This window comes from Pleurodeles waltl, chromosome 7 (genome assembly GCF_031143425.1).
Source record: "Pleurodeles waltl isolate 20211129_DDA chromosome 7, aPleWal1.hap1.20221129, whole genome shotgun sequence".
NCBI classification, from domain to species: domain Eukaryota; kingdom Metazoa; phylum Chordata; class Amphibia; order Caudata; family Salamandridae; genus Pleurodeles; species Pleurodeles waltl.
The window spans coordinates 1,117,202,789-1,117,217,357 of NC_090446.1; the positions used below are offsets into that span (position 1 = coordinate 1,117,202,789).

Genomic DNA, 14,569 nt, shown 5'->3' on the forward strand with positions numbered 1-14,569 from the left:
TGATTTATTGTGTTGTTATCAAAGTGAAATAATAGAATGCATGAAGACATTCATTGGTGCTCTACCAAAGTATTGTCAAAAAAACTTCATAGAACAATTAAGGGAAAGCTTGACCTTTCTAAACAGATTATAAGTGCAGCAGTTGATCTGATATCTACTTCCTACTACCCATTAGAAGGTCTTCTTGGCATGGATCACCCTCATGGAAACCAGACACACAGCTAAAGGTAGCCAATCTTCCATTCTGCTGCACTTCATTGTTTGTTCAACATGCAGATGAGAAAATGCATAAAATGAAGAACAAAGCTGATACACTGCGTGCAGTTAGTGGAGAAGAGAAGAAAAGACTCTTTATACAATTCAATCCAAAGACAAGAGGCATTGCCAAAGGAGGGTTTAATTCATTTGATGACCTGATGTACTCCATAGCCAATACCAACAAGGGCAAAAATATCAATATCAGAAAATGCAGACACGTTCAAAGACCACTATGACAAAATCTTCAGCTCTTAAAAGAAGACACTCACCTGGGGGACCATGACAACCTTTCAGCATTCCCCTCCTCTATTCCAAACTTTAGTTGGGGGGGTAAGAGGGGGGTGGTGTCTCTTCATTTAGAAGAGTGGTGATCAATCACGAAGGATAAATCAGCAAAAGCACTGTTTCCGAAGGACACTACCTTCACTTGAAAAAAGTCTTCTCTGTGCAATACCCAACAGAAAGAAAATAAATTAGCCAAATATATTAAGGGAAGAAATGGTTTTGGGCAATTTCTTCTCCATGAGGGATCCCTCACAGACACCTACATCATTTCCATGGGGTTAGGGTACCTCTATCCTGAACCCTCCTATCACTTTTAAATTGTATTTTCCCCACTGAGAACCGAGTCCCGATGAACAAAATGGCAGCCGCAACTTTCCTTTCAGGAGGCGGCCAGCCAATCACGGAACTTCTATTGGTGTGTGGATCCACAAATCCATCCGGTTCCACTGAGGATCTGCGTCTCTAGATACACATAAATCTTTTCACTTTAACTCCAAAACTACTGAACATATTTACACCAAATACAAAAAGCATTCTTTCTGGACCACGATCTAGCTTTCTGCCAAATTTGGAATGAACTTGCAAACTTTCAAAACATCTAGGACTTCTTGTCAATTATCAAAAGTCTCCATTATTACCATTTGAAAGACTGACTGCTTTAGGGATATATCTAGACATAATAAAGAAACGAGTGTATCCTTCGGAATAGAGAATGCTATCAGTTGTCAATATGGCAATCCAACATATTAATTAAACACAATCTTCCAACAGCCCAAGATATAGCATTGCTTTTGGGGGTCTGTGGCGTTTTATATTTAAGATGTCCCAAATGCAAGACTACATACGCGACAACTACAATGCCTAAAAGACTAATGGAGCCAGAAGTACAACAATTGAGAGTAACACCTGTCACTTTCACCAGCAGAGAGGCAATCTCTGAGTTGGTGATGTATCAGGAATAATCTACTGCAAGGGATTCCTTTTCAGAAAGAGAGAAGTAGTACGAACTATTGTAATGGATGCTTCCTTTTTAGGATGAGGAGCATATCTGTACTGTTTAACTGCTCAGGGGCGATGCTTATGAAAGGAACAAACACATTACATAAATCTATTGGAATTGGGAGAGCAATTTATTTAGCTCTCAAGACATTTTTTCCAACATTGAATCCCAGTTCCACGATTGGTATTCAAAAGGACAAAATGATCAGCATGTTTTACATTAACAAACAAGGCGGCACTAGTTGGAGAACGCTATCACTGGAAGCACAAACAATTGGACTTTGGGTGTTAGAAAGGAAGACAAACGGTGCACATACCAGGTGTAATAAAACTGTCAAACGGGCTTTCTAAGCAGGTACTACGAAGAAAGTCACAAGTGGGTGCTAGACGAAGATGTTATCAACATATTCAAAGACTGGGGTGCCCCATCTATAGATCTCTTGGCTACGTCACAAAGCAAAAAATGCTGAGACATCACATCCAGGTGACGAGAACACCAGTCAAAAGTCTTTCTGTATGCTCTTCCTACGCCTTCACCTAATACCTCTGGTAATTCAAAAACTATCCAGACCACCAGGAAAGATGATCCTGATAGTGCCAGAGTGGTCAAGAACACAGTGGTTTCCAGATTTTCAGTTATTGTTGATCGCTCCATACAAGAGGCTTCCACTCAAACCCAATTTATTATTAAGACTCCAGGGCCATATTCTACATCCGAACCAGGCATCATTAAATTTGGCAAGGTGGCTTCTGAAGTCAAACAGTACCTTTATCTAGGGCTGCCTCCAGCATGCATGCAATCTTAAAAGAAGCTAAGTGCCATGCTAACAGACACTGTAATACAATCAAATGGAAAGGAGCTTACATATGGTGTCAAAACAATGGTCATAATCCCATTATATGCCAAGAGAAAGTTATACTTCCGTAATTAACACATTTGGCACAATCAAAACTACAATTCTCTTCCATAAAAGTTAATTTACTGACCATCACAACCTATAGGATGTCACTCTTATAGACTTCTTTCTTCAAAGTACCTGTAGCTAAAGATTTTCTACAAGGCACGAAACAAGTTTTCCTTCTTGTCAAAATACCTTCTCCTCCAAGGGAACATAGGGGGTCATTTTGACCTCAGCGGTCTTTTTTAAAGAGCGGTGAGGGACTGCCGTGCGGAAGACCGCCAGTGGTGGCGGTTTGCCGCTCGGCCTATTATGACCGTTGGCAGCTCTCCGTCCTTTTATGGACGGAGAGCTGCCAACAGCCATACTGGCGGGAGGTGGGGAAGTGGAGGTTGCTCCACCTCCACCACCACGCCAACAGAATACAGCCCAGCGAATCACGTCCTGTGATTCGCAGTGGCGGTGTTCTGTTGGCAGTGTGGTGTCGGCGGAGCTGCCCCCATGGCTCCTGTCCCCTCCCGGAGGATCGTCGGACCAGGTAAGTCGATCGTCCGAGAGGGGAGTGGGGTGTTGTGTGGGTGCATAGGGGTGTGCGTGTGTGTATGTAAAGGGGGGGTGTGAGTGCATGTATGCCTGCGGGGGTGTTGTGTGTATGGGAATGAGTGCATGTATGTCTGTGGGTATGTCTGTATGGATGTGTGAGTGTATGTTTGAATGTGGGTGTGCATGTATGACTGTGTGTGTGGATGTAGGCATGTATGTCGGCGTGTGTGCGTGTAAGTATGTAGGTGGTGCGGGTATGGGTGAAGTGATGTTGGGGGTCAGGGTGGGGAGGGGGGCCCTGCCACCTTTAGGGGGTGGCAGGGGTGGGAGTCGGGTGGGGGTGGGTGGTGGGGGAGACCCCTATCAGTGCCAGGGAAGGAATTCCCTGGCACTGATAGTGCTTACCGCCATGGATTTCATGGCGGTTCAAACCGCTGGAAATCCACGGCGGTAAGCCGGGTCCAAATACCGCCGGCGGTATAGTGACGGCCACCGGGCTGGAGACACAGGTCTCCAGCCCGGCGGGCGGAACGGAGAACCGGCGGATGACCATGGCGGTAACCGCTATGGTCATAATTCCACAAAGTAAGACCGCCAGCCTGTTGCCGGTCTTACCGCCGGTTTAACACCGACCGCCAGGGTTGTAATGACCCCCATAGTCTGGTCATACCAAAATTAATGGGCCCACCTTTTGAACACCTCCATAAAGCTACGTTACAACATCTTTCTTGGAAACAGTCTTTTTAATTGCTATCACTTCTGCAAGTGAGGTGAGCGAAATACAAGCACTCGCCATAATATAATCCTATACTATCTTCTAATCTAAGAGTAGTATTGAGAACAAATCTTGCTTTCCTACCTAAGGCAGTATCTGATTTTCTGGTTAATCAATCGATCACGTTACCAACTTTTTCCCCCCCAAACACTTCCACCCTGGCTGAACAATCCCTTCACGCCTTTGACATCGAAAGGGTTCTAAAATGTTACATCCATTAAAAAAAGAAAATATGCGAGTCCAATCAACTGTTTGTTAACTATGCTAAAATCAGACCAGGAGAACCTATCTTTAAACAATCCATTCCTAGATGATTGTATCATGCATGCCGATAAGCAAACAAACCTCTTTCAGGTAAACCCAAAAAGCTCATCCTAAAAGGGCTCAAGCAGCTTCCATCACATGGCTGCAAAAAGTTCCTGTTGTGGAAATTTGTAGAGCATCAACCTGGAAGTCAAAACATGCCTTTACTAAACATTATTGCCTTGCCATAAATGCTCCAGCAGATTCACCTGTTTGTCATTAGAAATCTATCAAGTTACACTAAAGTTTTCACATTTTAATCCATCTTTGCGCCTACTACATTGAAATGCAGTATTAAAAATGTTATCAGGATGAACCTGCTGGTTTTTCAGAATAAATTTACTTTTGAAAGACTGCTGCATTCATTATACAGTCAAATGGTACCTCACATTCCTGTGACAGATTGGATGAACAACATATCTATGGAAAAGTGCTTCAGGTCGACGCAGACAGCAGATCATTCGAGGGTTTGACTTTAATGAAAATTCCAACGATGCAGAACTAGAACTTCAAGTAAGTAATCATTTCATTTAAAATTTTCATTTAAAAATGTGTAATTTGAACAAATGTTAATACTGCCTTGACCAAGGCTTTGCCTTGTTACTAGAATTTTAATACAGCACTTGGCAGCTGAAAGTTAACCTTTGCAGAGGGTCTCCCACTGCACACAGCTTTTCCCCCAGTAACTTTTGATTTGTTTGAGCTAGAAAATGGTTTTGTTGAAATCTGCAAACTATGGACCACAGTGGCCTGGGCATATTGCAACACACCATGAATCAGACCTTAGCAGCACAAGACCTAGGCCCTCATTACACGTTGTCCCTTAACAGTAGTGGTAATACAGGATACAGAATTACCAAAACCTGGATATAAGGATTAACAGTGGATTACAAGTTTTTCTACAGTAGTCCAATAAATAGGGAATAACATGTAGACATCTGTACTATCAGCTTGATGTCCTATACTATGATGAAATATTTAATTACAGTGTCGGCTAGAACAGAAATCGTATTCAACCTGTAATGAGTACCATTCCTTACCTCAAGTCTGGTGATAGCAAGTCGGATGCCAGCTGCTCGCCCATTACAAGAAGGAAGGATTGCTTGAGGGCTTCGCAGGAATTTCAGGCCCCATTCTCGAGAAGCAGAGGCCCAGCGTTCTCCTTCTTTTCCTGTAGGACTTTCCAGTGCGGTCTTCACCATCAGCTCGGTTAGTCGCTTTCTGGGTCTGGGAGCATCTAGAATGAATGCAGGGAGGGCATCTTCCAGTCAAGTGGGAGCAGTCATCGAGTTAAGGAAGAACAGTCCCCATTAAAAGAGAAAGCAAATGCTTCATGATGCCAGGGAAGGGAGCCTCCAAGACCAGGAAGGGGCAAATTTTGAGCTGATATAACAGCTCCTTGGCTAACGGAAAGCAGCTGCTGCAATAATGGAAACCGGCACCCAACTAAGGGTATGCAAGGGTAAAGCAGAAAGTTGCAAGGGTTGAGGGATAGCAAGGGAGAGCAGCTGAAGAACCAAGTAACATTCTGCTGCCAGGGCTAAAGAAAATATGGGCTAGTATAGACCAGCACTTTGGACTAGGAAGTATAGGTCCTTGGTTAACACTGACAGAGGGCAAAAGCACTTTGGCCTGAGGAATAAAAAGGTCACTGCATGGTGTAGATCATGCCTTTTTCTCACCTTTTATTGCCTCCCTGAGATCCTTAAAGTCAGCTGGATGCAGCAGTGGGCGTGTTCCAGGCAGGTTAATCATCTCTCTTAGCTCCTATTGAGATAACATGGAAACAAGCCCATAATTAAAATGCTACATATTAAGGGAGGTAGTGCCCGCAATGAAGAAGTAAACACACACTGGGCCCAAGCTGGCAGAGGATGCGCCGGAAGGCCCTCTTCTCACTGTCAGAGGCAAACACACAACCTTGTGATACTAGATATTTGCAACAAGAACCATATTAAATCTTGCAAGATAAGGTGTATAACATTTTCCACAGGTGAGAACAAGTACTGAGTTAAATCAACCAGGAGGCTACCACGCTAATTTTACTTTTGACAATGATGATGTGTTCAGATGATGTACTTTCAGCACTGACACATTGCTGTAGTCACTCTGGTACAGAAAAGTGTTTCTAACCACATGCAAAAATTCAGTTGCTGACTGAGCTTTTAGGTCGACAGGGATAGGTCTACAATCAAGTCAACTGAGAAGTCAAAAGTCTGATCTGCCAACTGCAGAGAAAAGATTGGTTCAGTTTCTATTCTGTATTAGTGTAAGTGAGAATAAGAGTCAGCCAGTGCTCGACTGCCCAAGACTATGGGCTGGAAGAGAGAGATGGAGATGAGCATATCTGCAGCAGTGACAGAAGAAGATGAACGAGGAGATAATGCTGTTGTATATGATGTGCTTTTCTGCCGAGCAATGTCAATATTCTTGCCTTATACTGGGAAGCATTGCCTTTCTACATTTGTATTTTTCCATGACTTATTCACCACAAATTAATACCCACTTGAAATGTGACCATTTGAAAGCAAATACTGATCGCAAAACACAAGTTGACCGAGGAACAGAAGTAGACTTCCATGATATATTTATTATTTAATTTGTACTCTGTGATGCACCTAAGTTTACACTTAGCAATATTGCAGGATACCCAGTCCTATTAAATGCTTATTATATATTTGAACCGCTCACGGGCCTTTCTCTGTGGGTGCTACAGTTATATCGACTTACACAAATTGAGACACTGGAATGTATATAATGGTGCTCGTGCCAGTGCAATCCTTTAATGCATGGCCTCAAATCCTAATACTCCTCAGGCTTAGTACATGGTTCATAAAACATATTCTGCTGTGACATGACTGAATTAGGAAGGAAATCATGTGACAGGAGATTTTCTAAAACCCTCAAATCATTTAGAAAGAGAAGAAAAAATTCCTTTGTGAGTGTTTGGAGAGAGGAGTCTGAAAGTAAAGTAGTACTTTGTAATGGTAGGGAGCATCCTTGATCGTGAACTAAAGCTGGAAAAGAATGCACCTGGTCACGTATTTAAGCAGTTTTTGTAAAAGCTACCCAATTAATTATTTAAAGTAAGGCTTGTGCAGGTCGACGGAACAAAGGCACTCCCTCTGCAGCATTAATACTTATATCTGGGGCAAGGATGTAATTTTAATCACTAGAGAAAATGGACTGTATCTGCACAGGTTAGCAACTGGGCAGAGAGCACCAGTGAATCTCTGAAGCACAAGAGCCTTGAAAACCAAAGTCTTGTGTTGGGGAATGTTTCATTTATAGAAGAACAATAACAAACTTGAGTATCAAAAGCCAGGTAATACAAATGTTGCCTGAGAGCACCAGTGAATCTCTGAAGCACAAGAGCCTTGAAAACCAAAGTCTTGTGTTGGGGAATGTTTCATTTATAGAAGAACAATAACAAACTTGAGTATCAAAAGCCAGGTAATACAAATGTTGCCTGAGAGCTGGCCCTAGTGATGGCAATGAGTAGTGACCCCCAGCATCTTCCTATTAGGTGCTGACTCAATGTATTTACAGGCCAAACTAATGTATGGCTAGTCAATTGATAAACCAAATAGATTTGTGCACGTGGTCCTTGAAATCCTGCATATTATCCTACATCAGGACGCAACATCTCAGCAAGATAGTTTGAACGTTAATCGGATACAGAGAAACAACAGTGTTCTGGCAGATTTACCCTGGGAAATTTTGTGTGCTCCCATATTTGTCATAGTCGAAACAAAGGAAAACAATTGATTTGATTCAGTTCAAAACAAAAGACAACAAATATGATCAGAGCAAGAGTGAAAGAAACACTCTATCTGCCAGCACCCTTAATCAACGATAAATTGACATAGTAACAACTAAGAAATGTCCACTGCCAAATTCAAAGAATCACGTTAAATTCGTACTGCTGATTTTTCACTCTGTCTGTTCAGCAAGTTAGGGTCAACGACCTTCTTTGAAGGTACATTTTTTTTATTAAGACTGGTCATGCCCTTGCTCATTAGCTTGGAGGAAGCTGCAAGAAGCCACAGCCAAATGAGGTTTCTGGAGTGCTGCCGCTTCTCCATCATAGAATCAAACCTACAATGGTGGAGGTCAGATCAGTTCGAGACTGTGGCTGGAACATCAGGGCGGTTGCAGCTGAACCCAGAGAGACACACACTATGGCAAGAGACACACTGGTTGTCAGCCTGCTGGCCGACTGTATTGTCAAGACCAGAAAGTCAGAGGCCAGACAAACTACCTTGTGGCCTTTCATTGTCTTCCCCTGATAGAGGTGAAGGCAGTCGGCCTACAGTCAGAGTACAAAAGCCAGATTTGGTTTTTTTTCCTGCTATTTCTGATAAAGGAGTCAAATAACACATTACAAATGTGGATTCAAGGGAAGCTGAATGAAATGCTTGCTATGCTGCAAAGGTGCGTTCAGGAAGGCCAAGTGAAATGCTGGCTATGGAGATCTAGAACACTGAAGACTATCCAGTGCTCAGTGCCATAAAGCCACTTGGTGGTCATGCACTTTAAAAAAACAAATAATAAGAAACAACATAAATAAAATATGTTGTTTGAAAAAGCACTGGGGTTCTTGGTGGATCATTTTATTGACACACAAGTAGTTAAGCAAAAATGATTCCACTGCCCTGATGTTGTAAAAAAAAAGCCTGTCTTAAACTGTTATTGGTAGACCTCAGATAATATATGTGTGCCCTTGACACTGTAGATGTGTGGGCAGACAATACTCAGTACAAGGACTCATTCCCCCCCCCAGTGTTTTCTGAAAGCTGCTTACAAATATTGAACAAGAATTATCAGAAAGGGTGTGGCGGCACGGAAACACATCAAGTTGACAAAGTAGTTTTAGGCAGCAGCACCTCCAGTTGAGGGCTGGGTGAATTAAGCCATAATGCATCTTTTAGTACCCCCAATGATATGTCTCCATTATGGTAGGGCACAATACATCACAGTTGCTGGAGGATATCCTGTATTAGGCCGTGATCGGCTGAAAGTCCGGCCAAACTCAAGAAGCCTACACAATCCCCTAATTAAACAGCCTAGCTTCTATATAAAAGTACCTGATGATGAAACTGTTGAAGGCAAAGTCATGGAACTCCCTTCGAACATGAAAACTAAAAAAACTTGTGTTACAACAAAGAAGTGTATAGGCCTAATGTGGATCTGGTGTCCATCCTTCAAGTACAGCAGGCATGCACAGCATGCTGTGGGTATCAGCATAGAAAATCAGGCCCCAAAGTCTTAAGACTAGGCTTCCATGGCCAAAAGTGGAAACAAAAAATAGTTTCAAGGAGATAGCAATCTCCCGAGATCAGCAAGTAAAATTTAAAAAAACAACAACAAAAAAACATAGTTGCTCTGGGGAGGAGGCTAGGTGAACTTGATGAAAATGGCACAGAAAGGGTTAATGCTGGAGTGAGTCCAAAAGTGTGAATAGGAAACATGGAACGAGCCATGAATTTCAGTGCAGAACCAGGATGACCTGACATCATCCTTAACCACTTATATACAGCTGGCGAGATGTTCCAGTTATGTGCACTACCTCGGTAGTGGTGACTGGGGAGAAACTTCGGTGCCTGCAATGGAGGCTTCATCTTTAGAGAGAAAGGTGGGGGCAAGTCGGAATCGCTGTCTCCACCGGACTGTGTAACAGAGCAGCAACTGAGTGCTGCTGCCGCTCCTCTGGGGCCATTTCTTCCTCCCACAGGGGATTAGATTTAAACAAAATGTAATTGTTTTCAGTTAAAAACAAAACAATAGCTGCCAGGACACATTACAAATAATGAATAATGCACTACAACAGTACATAGTAAATAGATAAAAAAAATTACAAGCAAGCAAATACATACAATAAATAGGTTAAAAGGGGCGTGTTCAAGATGGCGGAGTGCTAGGACGTGTCCGTGAGCGCTCCGCCGCCTCCATCCTGATAAGTGCCTCGTGGCGCGTGGGGGGGGAATCCTGGAGGCTCCCCCCGCATTGTGAGGCCCCCCGGGTGTTTTGTCCCGCTCGGCTGCGGCCGAGATCGGGTTGTGCCGCCCCCGCGAGGAGAGCTGGGCTCGGCCCTGGAGTCGGGGCGGGCCACAGAGCAGCGCAGGAGGTGGCCTGGGCCACGGGACGGGCCTCTTTCCTGCGGTCCTTCCAGGCGTGGCGCCGAGGACTGAGGGCCTGGGGGTCCCCCCTGGGCCCCACAGCAGCTGGATCGCGCCGCGAGACCCGGCGCCTGGAGAGCTGAGCGGCCTGAGGAGAGGGGCGCTCCCTTGTGCTCGGCCGGACCGGGAGAGATAAACAGGGCCTCCTCGCCCTGAGGCCTTGGAGTGGCGCCGTTCGAAGTGCAGGGCCCCAGCAGAAGGTAGGGGCCCAGAAGTGCGGCCTCCGGGCTATTTTACCCCACCATTTGAACTTTTTATGAGTGTGGTCCTGCAATCTTTTGGAAGGGTACCAGGAACGGACTGCTGCTGGGGGTGGCTCCTGGGGGTCGGACATGGGCGCGGTCCCGGACAGGGCGGCATATACTGACCGGACCCAGACGGAAACCCTGGAGGCCCCGCAGGATTGAACTGGCGAGGCGTGATCAGGCCGGCATGCCATGGCGACATCAAAATCCAAGCCCGAGCGCTCAGTGAGGGACATGCTGGCAGGGACGCGCCTGACATCTGGGACTGTGGCGGAGGACCTACCTGAGACGAGGGCCCTGGAGAGTCAGGTGGAGACAGATCCAGAGGAGAGTTCTTCCATGACGAAGGGCTTTCTGACCTCCCTGTTTGAGTCGCTCTGGGGAGATATCCAAGAGCTGCGTAGGGACATCTCACAGGAGGTGAAGGAGTTACGAGGAGAGGTTACCTCCTTGGGTGAACGTGTATCGCAGCTAGAGGACAATGAGATCCCTCACGGTGAAGAGGTGGTGGGCCTGCAACGGGGTAGTCCGCCTTCGAGAGCAGCAGGGCCTCCTCCAGATGGCGGTTGAAGACTTGGAAAATCGCTCGAGGCAACAAAATATTCGTATTAGAGGGGCCCCGGTTGGTGCTGAAAAAGAGGACATTGGGGGCTACGTGGTGGACCTGTTTCGCTCCTTGCTTGGCACAGACGAGACACAGGAGGTAGTCCTGGACCGGGTACATCGAGTTGGGCATGCCGGAGGTCCTGGAGACCGCCCCCCTTACATTTTAGCCTGTCTCCACAATTTTGTCCTTAAAGAAAAGATTTTACAGCGGGCCCGCAACCTATAGAGTGTACTCTTTCGAGGGCATGAACTCCAGCTATTCCATGACCTATCTGTGCGGACTTTGCAGAGGCAGAGAGAGTTCAGACCGATCACGGATCACTTGAGAGCGCACAATGTGTCCTATTCCTGGGGCCATCCGTTCCGCTTGGTCTTCCGCTGGGAGGAGCAGCTCCGGCAGGTGAAATCCATTTTGGAGGCTAGCAGCGTCCTGGGTCTGGAGGACATAGGCCGGGAGGCGAGCGAGGGGGCGGTTCTGCCGGCGGGGGGTCCCCCTCGTTGGTGGAGAAAAGAGAAGAAAAGGAAGCTGCAGCGCCCGATGGCCTCGGAGCTGAGGTTGGAGAGAGAGGCCGCTTTGAACAATGTGGCCGTTGGAACTTCGGCCTAGTGTGGACACCCGGGGGCGCCCGGGATTGCTATTGGACGCATTGCTAACAGTATGCTGATCGTCAAAGAGGGTCGAGGTGGCGGGGGCAATGGACCTGATCACCTGATCTGGTTGGATATACAGCCCCGTGGAGACTGCACCTCGCGAGTATGGACGACCGAGGACTTTGTGTTCTATGCACCTGTTGTGCATATTTGTTGTCTGTTGTTGGGTTTACCTGCGATGCTGGCTTTTTGTGGAGATATCCTCAGGTCTGAGTGCTCCAGGTGGTCTAGATATTAATGTAGGGGGTAGTCCTCTGCTGTGCCCCTGCCTTCTTTGCTTGCTCCCCTCAGTATAGGCTATGACCATTAAATGTTTAAGCTTAAATGTTAGGGGGGGCTTAATAACCCTACCAAGAGGCTAGCCATCCTATCAGCTTTAGAGAGATCGGGGAGTCATATGTCTCTTGCAGGAGACGCACCTTGTCTTTACAGATACCGACTGTATGCGCTCTAAGTGGTTCCCCAGGCAGTTCTGGTCCTCACTACCGTCAAAGCATGCAGGGGTGGTCATACTTCTATCACGTTCATTTCCGGGGGAAGTGATATCACAATTGCACGAGGTCCCAGGGAGGCTTTTGGCCATGAGGCTTAGACTGGAGGTTTTTTCCTTCATGATCGCTTCCCTTTATGCACCTAATTCCCAACAAGAAATCTTCCTGAGGCAGTCTCTGACTCTGCTGCTCCAATCCCCTGATGGTGCTTTACTGCTGGGGGGCGATTTTAACTTGGTGATGGACGGGGACCTGCATCGCTCAGGTCATCAGTATGAGCAGACGGGGTCCTTTTCGGATGCAGGGCGGCAGTGGTTGAGTGAGTGTGGTCTGGTGGATGTGTGGAGGAATGCGCACCCCTCTCTGAGGGACTACTCCTTTTACTCATCAACATCCAAAACATACGCTAGGTTGGACCTTTTTCTGGCATCCCAGGAGCTTCTCCCCAGGGTTAGAGACTCGGCGATTGAGCCGCGGGCCCTGTCGGATCACGCCCCAATTACAGTTGAGATCCACATGGACATGAAGAGGGTTGGTGCATCGGGATGGCGATTTAGGGATTCGATGCTTCAGAACGCTGCAACGGTAGAGGCGATCTGAAGGGCAATAACTGACTACCTTAGCTTTAACGATGATGGGATAATAAGCATTGCAACACTGTGGGAGGCACTGAAAGCTGTTTTTGAGGGGTGAGGTAATGTCCCTTTCTTCTAGGGACAATAAGGCAAGGAGTCGACTTAGGGGGGACCTAGAGCAGCGAGTGAGGGTTTTAGAGCGCTCACATAAACACATAGGTGCTCCTAGAATATGGAGAGAGCTCGATAAGGTGCGAAAGCAGCTGAGGAGGTTGGACTGGGACAGGGCAGAGTACGCGGTGGTCCGTCTCAAACACAAGTACTATGTAGGAAGCAACAAGTGCAGGAAGTTACTGGCACATAGGTTGAGAGCGCAGCGGGCAGCATCAATGATAAAAATGGTGCGCTCCCCTTCTGGAACAGAAGCACACACGAGTGACCAAATAGCGCAGGCTTTTGCGGAATTCTATCGAAATCTATACAGGGCTGATGAGCCCGGTACCTTAACTCCAGAATCCTTCTTAGAGGACATAGCAATCACCCCCTTGTCTTTGAGAGAGGCAACCGCGTTAGATCTACCTATAAGGGCAGAGGAGGTTATATCAGCGATCGCCCGGCTGCAGACCGGGAAGTCACCTGGCCCGATGGTTTCTCTGCACTTTTTTATAAATCTTTCTGTGTGGAACTTGTTCCCGTTCTGGTGCGACTCTTTAACTCTTTTCGTCAAACGGGCGCTCTTACACCTAGTATGTTAGACGCTACCATTGTGGTTATCCCGAAACTGGGGAAAGATCCTGAGGAATGTGCCTCGTATAGGCCGATCTCCCTCCTGAATATTGACGCTAAATTATTCACTGGCATTTTGGCACATAGTCTCAACTATTATATGCCGGGGCTGGTGGATCCCGACCAATCAGGATTTATACCGCATAGACAGTGTAGCGATAACACCAAGCGACTGCTTCACCTCTTGGATACAACCAAACGCCCTCGTAGGGCGGCGCTCTTCCTATCGATCCACGCTGAAAAGGCGTTCGACAGGGTTTACTGGCCATACTTGTTCAAGGTGCTTGAACGCTTCGGACTGGGATTGGGCTTCATGGCATGGATTCGCTGCATTTATCAAGCGCCTCGGGCGGCGGTTCGAGTTAATGGGACACTTTCTTTGCCGTTCGCCGTCCAAAGAGGGACCAGGCAGGGGTGTCCGCTTTCGCCCCTCCTTTTTGCACTCTATATGGAGCCTACCCTCAGATCTCGGGCTTGAAGTTTGGGGGAGATGAACATCTCATATCACTATATGCGGATGACGTCATCCTTACTCTGGCGGAGCCTATGACCTCACTACCGGCGCTAATGGGTGTTTTAGAGGAATTTGAACGGGTCTCGGGATTTCGTATGAACATGCTTAAATCGCAGGCCATGGGCAAGTTTATCAGTCCGGAGCATGACTAGGACCTGAAGGCCCGATTCCACTTCACATGGACCTCCTCGGGGCTCCCATACTTGGGGATCGAGCTGGGCTCCACAGTCGCCCGCACAGCAACGTTTAACTATGCAAAACTAACCCGGGAGGTGCATTGCGACTTCAAGACATGGGGGAAACTTAAATTGTCCTGGTTGGGTAGGGTTGCGGCAGTGAAGATGACCATCCTACTGCGTATACTCTATCTGTTTCAGGCGCTCCTGTTGGAGCCTCCGCCGCGGACGATAGCGACCCTCCAAACAGCGGTTCCAAGATTTATATGGGAAGGGAAGGCGGC

General features: G+C 46.6%; 1 protein-coding gene across 1 annotated transcript in view; it reads right to left on the minus strand.

Moving 5' to 3' along the window:
- Positions 1-14,569, minus strand: part of FDXR (ferredoxin reductase) — a 197,760-nt gene that overhangs the window by 67,431 nt on the left and 115,760 nt on the right. Inside the window, exons 8-9 of the mRNA XM_069200092.1 lie at positions 5,745-5,829; positions 5,103-5,299 (exon numbers count right to left, since the gene is read on the minus strand). Coding sequence (XP_069056193.1) covers positions 5,103-5,299; positions 5,745-5,829 — 282 coding nt within the window. The remainder of the gene's footprint in view (positions 1-5,102; positions 5,300-5,744; positions 5,830-14,569) is intronic.